The 13,258-nt window shown below is 45.1% G+C and overlaps 1 protein-coding gene across 4 annotated transcripts in view; it reads right to left on the bottom strand.

The window, feature by feature from the left end:
- ANLN (anillin, actin binding protein) overlaps positions 1-13,258 on the bottom strand; it is a 728,409-nt gene that overhangs the window by 65,004 nt on the left and 650,147 nt on the right. For all 4 annotated transcript variants that reach the window (XM_069613260.1, XM_069613259.1, XM_069613262.1 and 1 more), the window contains exon 22: positions 6,630-6,737. In XM_069613260.1, the coding sequence (XP_069469361.1) occupies positions 6,630-6,737 (108 nt within the window). The remainder of the gene's footprint in view (positions 1-6,629; positions 6,738-13,258) is intronic.

Here is a 13,258-nt window from a genome sequence, read left to right as displayed (position 1 = left end):
AGCCCTTCTCCCTCCTAAACTAAGCCTCGCTGCTCGACCATAGTTACCGAACCTTTTGGGTAGTTCAGGCCAAACCTAAGAGCGAGTCTTCGAAAGTCCTACCACAGGTAGACTTTTGTAAAACTACCTAACAGGAGGAACTCTTTCATGACTCCGGCATCGGTCGACACTGATGGCTAGGGATCAGGAGTCTGACATCCAGAGATGGACCGGTGTGTGCTCCTTTGCCGCAATCTGGTTGCATTCCATTGCAGAGTCCCTGCCAGCTCTTCCAAGAGCAGTGGGATCCATCAGTTTGGCCGAAGTAGTTGGCGCTGAAGCATACAATGCTGTGACCTCTGGCATCTGGGCCTTGGCGTAGGCGTTTAGTATCTTCATCCTGAACGCCTCCCATTCCTCTGGGTAGAGGATGGGGTGGGGGAAAAAAGTACCACTGCAGGGCTTCTTCCTCTCGCCATCCTTGGAGTGGTGGCTGCTCTTCCAAGTCTAAGAAGAATGATGCAGAGACGAACTGCAAGGGGATCTAAACTCTTGTAGTGTTTTATTTTGTCCTTTCAGACTGTTCTCAGTGCCGTGGTCCGCGCGCGGTGACCTCGAACAGGCCCACTTATCACCCTTCAGCTGGTGGGTGGGAGGGACGGGGTGGGTGAGTTCAATGTTATATTTCGTAATCTCGAAACGCCTTTGGGTTTATTGGCACAACATTCAGTCCTGCAGTAAAAGCATATGCACTGTAGGGTTGCAATTGTCCCCCCCAAATCCCCCCCCGCCTCTTCCTGATGCCTGCAATCCATGCAGGGTTTGAACGCTGAAGACCTCAACGGATTCATCATTGTGACTAGTAGAAACCAACATTTGTTAAGATTTAGAGTGAATAAGAATTAAGAGCGAGCAGCGTACATGGAAAAAGAGTGGCTGTATATAGTGGCCCGATGTCATGTCTGGCGCAGGGCACGTAGAGGAGTCAGGCAGAAGTTTCCAAAGCTGGCTATGGGAGATAGAGATCCTAGATGTGGAATCCGTGGGAGGAAGGAGTCCATTACAAAGTGGTCTCACAAGTTAGTAGTAGGGGTGGATTGGATCTGATCTAACAACTGCTAGCAAATACACACACATCTCCAACTAGCCCACATACCATCCTGATAAGCCAGAATACTCTGCCTTGCCAAATACCTTTAGAGATATTAGGCTTCCCTTTTGGTTGGATTGTTTTTTCCACCATTAGGTTAGTTGGTTGCACAACCCTCGGGGGAAGGGGGGCGCGGGGTTTGTGTAAAAATCTCCTGAACACAACCATATCTATTGGCTACTTTTAATCACTGTTTTTGTGTGGTATGATAGGTCATTTATAACCCGCTCAATACCTAGAGGTTCCCAAGCACGGACCCGGGGATCGAACCTGCGGTGCTCTGTGTCTTGCTTCCAAGGCGAGCATGTTGCCCCTGAGCTATAAGCCCTTATGAATCTGGTACTGCAAGTCTCATTTTCTTCAATATTTTGGTGGCTTAGACTGCGACCAAAGGGGCAACAAAGCTCATGACAAAGTTAGTCAGCCCACAGGATGGTTCTGGGACGCTCCCAAAGACTTCCAAGAGCAGGATACTCAAAGAGGGAGTCGAGACTGGCTGTTCCCACCGTTCCATTGGTCAAAGCACCGATGAAGGCCTTCTGGAGATCAGCATAGGGGGCAGAGCTTTGCCGGGACGGTAGTAGAGGACAACGCTGGTTGGCTGCAAAGAGTTATGGGTCTTCAGCAGGATGCTCATCTCCCAGGGGGTCTTCACCCAAACAGCTGACCAATGGCTCTAGGATTTTTGTAAGTCTTGGAAGCAAAACACGGGGTCAAAACCCATTCCAGCGCTTAGCGACCGGTACTAAGCGCATTACAAAGATTAATTTGATGCTTAATATGAGCTGCAGTCGCAACGCAACCCACCTCCCCCTTCCACCAATGGGTAAGGATCTGTACCATTCAAACTAGTAGGGGCGTCCAATCCTAGACAGCACATGGCCATACCTGCCCAGCAACTGACATTTGGCCTGGATGTGGATTAGCAACAGACAGTCCAAGACCCCGAATCAGATCGTACAAGCACACGACAGGTTGCTAAATAAAAATAAAGCGGAGGGTTTGCCTGGGAAAAGGCTTCCCATGCATGACACATCCAGCCCCGAGAAAGCAGGAACAAGGCCAAAGGGCAAGGTGACCAAAGGACAAGACGACATCTCGTTGTACAGCACAGCCATTTTAGAGTATATGGTACTCTAAAAGACATGCTGTAAAATGCAAGATTGCACATGAAATCTAAAAAAAAAAAATGGTTATCGGTTGTACCGATAGCCAAGCCATAAGGATTGATCAGTGCCCCCAAAACAGGTAAGCTTACCAAGGCAAGTAAATCAAAAAGAATTTACTTTCCTCTAAAAATCAGCTTAGGTTTAAAACCACAGCAAAAATGTGGGGGCTCCATAGATGTCCATGGAGGAAAAGCAGCAAAAAGACAATATTACCTAACAGATAGGAACTGGGTATGCCATTTCAGAAGACACTGAAAGAGGCCCATACACAATGGGAAAACCCCACTAAACTTGTGTGATAAATCTGAAACCCCAGGGGGAAAAAACTGGCTGTCAACACTTCCCATCACAACACGCTCTGCCGTGGTGTCAGCTGCCATGGCACAGAGCAGAGGCTCCTCTTCGGTCATTACTGGACCTTCCCCTGTTGGCAAGGAAGAGTAGACCATGAGCATGATCAGGAAAGGGGTTTACCTGAACAGTGCACTACACAGAAGGCAGGCTATTCTGACAATATCGTCAAAGTGCAACCACAAACTAGAGATACGTCTCATACTTCAGGTCTGAACTTTCCCCTCAGTGGCACATTCCTAGTAGGCACTGCAGACGCTAAGCTGGTCGTGAGGGACATGTTAGAGAATGGGTTGGGCATGTGGATACGGCAGCCAGGGGTATGTGCCTGGTACTGGACAAACACTGCTTGGTTGAAGTACACCAAGCTTGTGCCCAAAACATCTTATGTGCTGTACACTTCAATGGAAAACAGCTTTCATTAGATGGTCTAGCAATTAAAGAAAGCTAGCCACCAGCTGTCAGACGGAACAATGAACCCTTGTAGAAGTAATCAGCATTCCTAAAGGAGGACATAGTAAAATCCCAAGGACTTAAAGGATTTCAAGCAGGGAGTTTGGTCAGATTGAGGGGTGGGCACATCACCTCTTACCTCCCAATTGTAGATCCAGTGGAGCAGTAAACTTCTCTTCCCCTTAACCATCTTAGATGAGTGAAAGTCTGAAGATAAGGGTCCCAGAGAATAACTCCACGAAGCAAGGGAAGCCCTTTTTCACCATATATGGAAACTTATTAGACATGATCCCTAGGTGCTTTTGGTTGTCCAAGATTTCCATCCTCTTACTCCACCACACAACAACTTTCAAACCTCTCACAAGAGATTGCCAAGTTGGTGCACACAGGGGAAATCGAGATGGCGAACATCGATGTACAGGAAGGATTCAGTTTTATTTCCTGGACATTCCGAAAGAACAGAGCAGGTCTAACTCCGAGACCTTTCAAATTGAAATCCTATTCTGCAGAAAGAAAAGGTCAAAATGGTCACCCAGTGCAGATTCTGGCCTTTTCCCACAAGGCGGGTCAATGTGTGCAAAAAGATCTCAAAGACACATTTATATGGCCATTTTGCACCCTCATCGCGAATTCCTGAGATTTGCTGCCTGGACTCAATCTTCTGGTTTGCATGCTGCCTGTGGCCTCTGCTCTATACAAAGGGTCTTCACGATGGCAATGGTGTCAGTGATAGCTTTACTCAGGCAAAACTGCACCTTTAAAATATCTAGATGACTGGCTTTCTCAAGCCCCCTAAGCCATAAGGTGTGGTCATCCCTCCAGTGCACCGTAGATTTGATATAATCACTCGGCCCCTGCATGAATGAAAGTTAATTGTCCCAATCGCTCATCCAGAGCAGAGACTGCAGAGATTTGACAGATGTCATTAATCGAATTTAAAACAAAAACCTTTCAGAGGGTACCATACAAAGTTGCGTGAACCAAGTGCTGAAAAGATTGAAATCTAGCAGTAGAGAACATTTGACACTGAAACCTAAAGCAAATAATGTTATGTGAAAACATTCACCTAGGTAAGTAAATATGTGAAGAGATGGATTATGAACAGCCATGGTTGACGAAATTTGTTTTTACAAAATAAAGGTTTCTGATTCCAGAGGATAACATTCAAAGTTTAGCTTGAACATATCTAATCCCAAGAAAGTGATCTCACCACCTTATGGGGATTACCAATGTAAATGGACATTTCAAGTGCCAGCCATGTGGGGCCTACACGTTTACCTTGTGTACACAGAAGCTGAGAATTAATGAAAGGAAGATTAAATTCCATCTCCAAGGGTGTAAACCGCAGGTATGCATTAGGACTATGCAATTTGAAATACATGGGTTTAACGAGGACAATTTTGACTAGGATAAAAGCATTGCTAAATAACCTGTTCCAGGACAGCATCAAAAGGAACTAACTCAACATTTTTGTCTCACATGGACACCGCAAAAGACATATGCAGTGCAATTGATCAAAATCAGGGTTTTCAAACTGACTGGCTTTTAAAATTGCACAAATCTTGGATTTGCTCATTAAAACCATTGAAAAAGGTAGGATTGAATTTGCAGAAATGTTGATATAATGGGAAATTGAATATATGTAACAGCACTATTCTTTCTGGGTGTGCATTTCAATCGGTAAGAGGACCATTGCTTGTGTGATCCTAAATGTCTGACAAATCAAGTACTGAGTTTAACCGTTTTTGCCTGCTTGTACACGGAAGACAAAGTTTGCAGCGAATAAGTAGGCACATACATCAAAATATATATCACCCAAAAGCACTAGTAACCTTTTGAGGTTTCGTAGTCTGTAGACACTCTAGTGTTGGGCCAAAGACTCCAACCACACACACAATTCTAATTAAGAAAATAGCGCTGGCACAGTTGAATAATAAATGTATTATACTGTTAAGAGCACAATCTGTTGCATATGGAGCTAGTGAAGTCCTGGGATTAGGTAAATACGATTAGCTCATGCTCTTAAACATATGATGAAATGTGGGGCAGGTGACTACAGTGCAAAAGGTGAATTGAGACTATTGAAAAAAACTGCCACTCTTTTTTCCAGCCCACTTTTGTTAACTAGGCACTCCGAACAGGATGACTGATGCCTCGGTCAAGTTTAATGCAGCATACCGGAGACATTAATGTGTCACAATACGATATAGTACGCTCACAAGGAGCAGTGATTTTTCTTGTGTGGGTCTGCATGGACTACAATTTAGGTAAAGGTCAGACATGTGTACCTGCATGTTCTTTTGTAGGACAAGACATGCTGTTCCACTGCACACATTGTAAAGGCCAATTGTGCGGCCTGAGGCCACCAAGCAGAAACAGGCAGTCCCGAGTGTAATGGATGGTGCTCGTTACTTTGACCACCTGAGTAAAATAGATTTCACAGGAAGATTAACCCTCTGATTAAGTCATTACTGTTAATGTTTCACTCATCACAATGTGTAAGCCACAACATTGAAGTTTGTAAACGTTTTCATTTTGGGGCACACACAAAACTTCAATGTAAATGAAGATTAAATGTGGAGGATTTTGTTTGATTAGATTTTCGCTCCAACCTGGCAAAAGTGTATTCTTCTTAACGGTCACAAAAAAACATGTTAAACTTATTAACTTAACATAATAGGTGGTTTTCCCAACTGAGCATAATCAAAACAGTGGAGTGGAGAGCTACCATGAATTTTCAGAAACCTATTTTGGCACGTTTGCAAAGGAAACATTTCCTCTTATGCTATTACACAGAATTCTGATTTGGACCTGCTTCTTGTTTTTTTTTTAATGACCCACCAGAACTATGTCAGTTCTCATGTATGTTCCCCAAAGCAGGTAGCATGGTTACCATGACACATGGTACCATAGAAATTCAGGTAATTACATGTGGGTATCCTACCAGTCACCAACTCGCTCAGTAATTTCAATTAATCATTCACAAGTGGGACACAAGATGTGTTGGGACGACAACCCCCCCCCCACCACCACCCCCAGTCCACTCCCCCTCATCCCCACATACTAATCAGATGATTCTTTCTACAGAGGTCCCAGGCGTCAATTTTCAGAGAATACTTGAAATGATGGCTTCAAGCATACTGGTAATAGACCAAGCAAGGCGTTGATTGTGAAGGACTCCAGAGACCTGTTCGAGAGTTGGGGCAGATCAAGTCAACAATCCTTTATGATCAGTCTCACAGCAAGATCACTTAAGGATATTCTTTAAGAATCGTTAGTAGATATAGCCATCAATCAGGCGAATTAGGAGTTTCGTACAAAGTAAATTGCCATCTGTTAAAATTCAAGCTCAATAACCGACAACCTATCGCAAGGAGATGCAATATTGATCTGGATTTCACAATGTCTGATGTTTTGGTCCTAGAAAATACAATGTAAAAATAACCTCTTCGTTACTACATGTGCACAAACATCAACTAAAACTCAAATCTGCAAAATTAATTGTGAAGTACAAAAAACATTCTAACCTTTCGTTTCTCATCATCTGGGTATGTCCAAAAAGAAATGCAGTATCCAGAGAGGACACACCAGCGCCTATGCCAGGCTCCAAACCCACTTACATCTTCAAACATTGTCTGCAGAAAGAAAGCAATTGGTTAACAATCGCATTAAATGCATTGTACTGCAAAAGCATATTCGTGCGAAAATGCAGTTTTCATTAACACAATTTCAGAATGTGAGGCATGGGAATGAAAGGTGGAACCACAGCTTCACAAACCCTCACAATATGTGCATGTGAATCTAGCCACTTTAGTAGAAGGAAAGCTGTGGATCAATGAAATGAGTGGTAGAAGCTAAACCTCATGAGTCATGTTGGTTACCTCTGCAGATTACTCTTCTTTGAAATGTCCAGACTGGGACCTTAGAAAATGCTGAATTACTTGCATGGCGCCAGGTGGTGCCGTCCTTACCCGCAGTGCAGTCCAGAAGTGATGGTGTCCAGGGTCCAAGTGGTGCCACTAGCACCAAGCCCCACAGTTTGCTAAATGCTTCCTGCCACAGGAAGACTGAGCGTGGAGGGCTATCGGATACACAAGAAAACCTGAAAGACACCACAACCAAAGATGTGCTATACCACAGATCTTTATAATAAGGTCTAGAGCCCAAGCGCCAGTGCCTTGAAAAAGAGCAGTCGGCAAAGAGGCCACCTCCTAGATTTCTTGAATAGTAACACTGCCATAGAGCAGCCCTAGCTGCACACATTCTGATTAAAAGCACCAGAGTTCCCTCTGGGGTAACCGTTTGTGTCTGTGGTCTCAGCAAAGTCTGATGCAGGTTATACTCCACCTGAAGATGGTCTGTGTGGACACAGTCACCCCCCTTGGATGGGCTACCAAAGGACACAAACAGTGGTCTGTACATCCAGAATTTGGATTACCTGGCATTATGATTTCTCAAAGCCCTCGTAGGATCAAGTCTGAGAAGCCTTTCTTCTGCCTTCAAAGGTAGCATAGGGAGAAAGGATGCTAGGAGCTATATCACCTGGTTGATGTGAACCTCACTTTTTTCGTTTGCTTTCTACAATAGTGGCACCTTGTCCTTGGTAAAGACAACATAAGGCCAGGCAGCGACAGGACATGAAGCTCACTTAGCTACCTGGCTGCAATAATGTCCATTCAAACCGTGTCCGGTTAAAGGTTCGAATCCAAAAGGATCGAATGACAGAGTCGAGTCAATTTGACCTAAAATAAAAGGGTCGCATTTTTATTTTTTTAAATATATTTTTTTGGGTTTCCGTTTTGGAAAAACAGTTTACCACAAAAAAAGGGGTTGGGGGCCCAAAAAATAAAAATAAAAAATAATAAAAATCGACCCTTTGGTTTTCGGAGTTCGCGGATTCTTCTAGCCGATGTGATGGGTACTAAAAAGGCAACCTTCCATGATAGGAACTTTAGGTCACATCTATGGATGGGCTCATAGGGTGCCTCTATGAGTGCAGACAAAACTGTTTAGGCTCCAAGCGGGTACCGGTTCCGGTATTGGCGGGAACGTACGTAGTAACCCCTCGAGGAAGACTGACCGCTGGATTATTAACTAATTAAGCTTGACTAGGGTTTGTTGTTTATGTGGATATGGCTGACAGGTGTGCTTTAATGAAGGACAAGGAGAGTCCAGTTTTTGCTAGATGTAACAAATATGGTAACACTTGCTCCACAGATGTTGTAAGCGGATGTGTGAAGGCTCACACCATTTAGTGAAGCGGTTCCACTTTTTGACATATGTGGTCTGGGTAGATTGTGCCCTCGACGCTCTAATAATGTCCCAACATTCCGAAGTTAATGTAAGGTTTGGTTCGCTGTTCAGGAACCATGCTTTTGACTGACAGGCTCGCTGGATCGTGTTGGAGGACCTTCTAGTTCCGCTGTGAATAATCACCGATATGCTCTGAGGCGAATGGGTGACTCTTGGGAGAGGAGCAGGAGGGTCGGGTACCAAACCTGCCGAGCCCACTCTGGAGCAATGCGTATCAACTTGCAAGGTTGCTCTTTGATCCTGCTCAGCACTCGTGCTATTAACAGGGTTGTTGGGAATGCGTACAGGAACTGCCCGTCCAAGTTATTGCGAATGCGTCCCCCAGTGATTGGGCCTCCGGGTATCTCGAGGCAAAGAGGGGGCATTTCAAGTTGAAGCTGGTGGCAAAGAGATAGATCTCCGGGTGTCCCTGAATGTGGAAGATCCAACGAGTTGTTTCTTCATCTAATGTCAAGTAATCCCTGCTTAATTTGTGCGCTAGGACATTGTCTATTCCTGGCAGGTGTTCTGCTTTGAAGTGGCCCGTGTGTTGCAACACCCATGCCTAGAGTTTGTGCTTCTCTGGATAGGACATCTGATCTTGTACCTCCCTGCTTGTTTGTGTAATGCATGGAGGTTGTATTGTCGGTCTGTATTGTGACTACCTGTCCTGCTAGTATGGGTAAAAAGGCTTTCAGTACCCAGCTGATTGCTCTGAGCTCCAGGATGTTGATGTGGAGACGAGACTTGTTGGGCAAAGTTTGTATGCAGTACACTCTGGGACAACTACACATAACTAGGACTACAGGTGTAAGCAAAACCAACCTTTGGTATACATCTGTACCACACAGTTTTTGGTAGCGAGCTGAGCAGCCAGGCTGATCTCAAGAGGGAATGTGAGCTTGTAAGGGTGTTACACAAAGGTCTACAATAGCAAGTATTCAGATAGGCACTTACTCAAGGTTTCTTGGTAAAACAATTATTAATTTATTACACAATCATTTAAAAAGCAGTCACTAAATGGAGCAACCAATATCACAAGAAAATATACTACAAAACTGATTACTAAGCAATGGAGCTCCCTTGAAGTCGGAGCCAAATAGCATTGAAGTAGAAGCAAAAAGACACAAGTTGATAAAAACGAATATTACAGTTACTTTAAAACAGTGCAAATAGTTTGAGTTCACCAGAGGAGTCGATTCAATGCAATAGATAGACCAAAGTCAATGGACTAGTGTCTTGTATAAGTAAAAACGGTTCTGGTATTTAAAACGGAAAGGTCTTTGCCACGGTTCTTCTAAGTAGTTCACACAAGAAAGATTTGTATGTCGGGTCACAAGCTGACTAGGCCTGCAAGTTGCCAAAGTTCCACAAACCTTCGCGGCGAGAGGCAAGTTCTCTCGGTCGTGTTTTCACAGTACCTTATATATTGAAGGAAAAGATGCAGCTGAAGACTTCTGTTCCTGCAGATCTCGCTGTTCCCAAGCCTCAGTCGTGGGGACAAGAGGGAGGACGTCGGGGGACTCCTGCACTGCACAGGGACGGATCACAAAGCTGGCAAATTGGCAAATCTTAGATTCCGGTTGCTGTCCTTGAAGCACACAAGCTGGTGTCCCTTCTCCCTGGTTAATCCTAACCAGCTCCGAGAGTGGTATCCAGGTGGCTTACGAGTTGATTGGTCCTACCAACTCAAAGGAAGAAGTCGTCCTTGAAGGGGCTTCTCTGTCGAGGTGAACTTGGCCATTCGGACCTGCAGCAGGGCTCCACTGGGCAAACCAACGGTCCAGTAGTTGCAACAGCCGTCCTCTTCGGTTCTTTCGCTCCAGTGGTCAACTCTGCCTTTCAGTCCAGGAGACTGACCTTTTAAACAGTTTTCTACCATTCATTCCAGCCTAGTTGCCACTCACCCTGAAAGGGGCCCCTAGGGGTCCCTCGCGTTATGGAAACAAGGCATGTCACCACACACGATAGATACGCCAGACACAAGGTTGTATTCCCAAAGCTAGGGTTTATTGCAAAGCAAATCGTCTCAGTTGGCCAACTCGGTCTCACGACCCGTGACGTGCATCTCTAGACCTCGAGGGACGCAAGAGAGTGAATTACGTACATCAGTTACATATATACAAAATGCATATCATACAATCAGCTGTGACATGTTTAACACCCCCTCCCCCCCTTTATTGGGTTTCTTTGAACTCGGTTTGATGATGGACACTTCCGACGAATAGGACACCTTCAAATATCTATTCTAGTAACAATATGCAACCTTGCAAGTGCAGAGACATCTTTTCTTTGTTGAGCAGAACAGTGCTTCTGTTCTTGTAAGCGAGCTACATACGAGGGAAGAGTCACATTCCAGACCTTGCTATCTATGCAGTGCTATTCGTGTCCTGGGAGCCGACACGCTCTACAGGGCTTGGAAAAGGGAGGCCGTAAGAAGAGCATAATTCAAGCCTTTAGCTGCTTTATTCTAACATAGTCTACCATATAACGAGACTGGCTGGCAGCTGTGAAATGATTAAATGCCCTGCGGCTCTGCTTCAAGGCTACATTCGGGAGGGAGCCGGGCATTCCTCTTCGGAGCTGCCTACGTTGTGTTTCAACAAACTCTTGTTAGCCTCACGGCCTTGTCCTTTCACGTTCAGACAACAATGTTAACAGTCGAGCAGTGTAAGCAGAAACGTGCTGCGAAGCAATTTGAACAGAAAGCAATGAGCAATCGTTAGAAAACAAAATGGTGATCCTTGTTACATCAAAATGGCCGTTCATTGGTCAAACTCGGAAACTTGTATTTCTATCGTTACGCACATGAGACGGTTGGCCTTCGGCCACCAAAATGCGTTTGCCGTCCATCGTGAGAGGTGTCCATTTTTCCTAGACCGACAACCGAGCAGGGTGGCTGTCCTTGCCGGACCGTCAGCCAGCCAATCACGCCAGAGTGCATTTGGGTCTCCTAGGAGACTAAGCACATGGAGTTTCGGGCACCTCCCCCACTTCCTGCTCACCCCAGACACTCGGGGCCCAGAGGCAGTCTTCAGTTCTGAAGCCCGCCAAAGGTATAGAAATAAAGGGACCAAACCTGGTTTGGCGCACAGGGACAAACTCTAGAAGGATCTTCCCAAAAAGAAATGGTGAAAAAAGACGACCGGGACCCATTTATACAAAGGGGGCTCAGACGCCATCTTGAGAAACATGGCTCCCGTGATTTTTAGCCATCGGTGTTCGCGGTCGGGAAAAATGGTAGTTTGTTGTAAAACCACTGCCACCAGCCATTTCGATAGAAAAGGGTAGCATTTGACTGCTACATGTGTTTCTAGACACGGGGGATACCAAGTAACCCCTCCAGCATTCTATTTTAAGATAGTGTGTGCTGGGTCTAGGAATTTACAAAGACTAGTAAAGTCAATTTAACTTTACATTCTCTGGGAAACAGTAGTTTATCCCAGAGAAGGTATTTAAACCTTGGGACAGCCTAAAAAGGCTTCCCTGTTTTACTGCACTGAGGGTGCTGTGTAACACACATGAAAAGATGATGCCCATGGAGTGGTCTACAACTCCATAATAAAAGAACACAAGAGTAAAAACCCACATCAAAATACGAGAGTGGGAAAAAGTCTCTCTCCAGGTAAAAAAAAATCAAGCCCTCAAAATCCAGCAAAGTTGATGGGGGTCTCCAAGGTGAAGGGAATTAGCACATTTATGAGAATTCTCCCCAACAAGACTCTTGGGTTGATCATGTGCCATTTGTTTGGAGTTCTGCTAGGTGTGCTCCCCATCCGGATAGGGATGCGTCTGTCCTGAGGAGAAGTGTAGACTTGGGTGCCTGAAATGGCATCCATTGTGTTAGATTTTGTGGAGCTCCCCACCAGTGAAGTGCTTGGTGAAACGCTGGTGGAATATCAGAACATCTTCCCACGACCCATAGGCTTGAGGCCATTGGTGGTCCAGGGTCTCCTGTATTGGCCTCATCCTTAGTCTGCAGTTGGGTATGAGGTAAATACACAAGGACATCATGCCCAGGAGAGACTTTAAGCAACGTACCGTGGCTGTGGCATCGTCGAGAAACCACATTAGTTTTAGCATTGTGGATATTCTGTCTGCAGAGGTTCGCACTCTGAGCAGAACTAAACACCTGCATCCCCAGAGTGCTGTTTTGGCACGCATTGGGCAGGACTTGGTTTCGTTGATGGAAAAACGTACAGTTTTGAGTAAATTTGTTGTCTCTGTGCCCGCTATTGTTGCAAGGTTGTACGAGCGTTCCTTTATTAGCCAGTCTAGGTATGGAAAGACTTCCGTTCCTGTACGTCTGAGATTAGCTGCCACTGGTGCTAGGCATTTGATGAAGAGCGTTGGTGCCAACTTTAGGCTGAAGGGGAGAATGCGCAATTGAAAAAGCCCATTTCCCACTGCGAACCCGAGGAATCTGCTGTGTGTTGGGTGGATGGGGATATGGAGGTACGAGTCTCCCAAATCCAGGGTTGCTAGAAAGTCATTCTTGCTTAGCCATGGTAGCACATTTTGAAGGGACGTCATTTTGAATTTGATGTGCTTGACTAACTTGTTAAGCGCCCTCAAGTCCAATATTGGTCACCACTGGCTGTTCTTTTTCTTGATTAGGAAGAAACAAGAGTAGAAACCTCTTCCTATTTGGTTTACTGGTACTGATTCTATGGCTGCTTTTTTGCAACGGCTTGAGAAATTCCATTTTTAGATGTTTCATCAAATGGATTTTGCGTGGTAGAGGTGGAAGAGAGGGACGTCGGTCTGAGAATTTGATTGTGTGTCCCTCACGTAGGACTTGTTACATCCACTTGCCTGATGTAATGTCTTGCCAACGATGGACGTGTTGGCTTATCCGTCCTAC

This window comes from Ambystoma mexicanum, chromosome 5p (assembly GCF_040938575.1).
Source record: "Ambystoma mexicanum isolate Mex_15411 chromosome 5p, UKY_AmexF1_1, whole genome shotgun sequence".
NCBI lineage: Eukaryota > Metazoa > Chordata > Amphibia > Caudata > Ambystomatidae > Ambystoma > Ambystoma mexicanum.
Note: the sequence above shows the minus strand (reverse complement) of the source record. Positions and strands in the feature narration are given on the sequence as shown.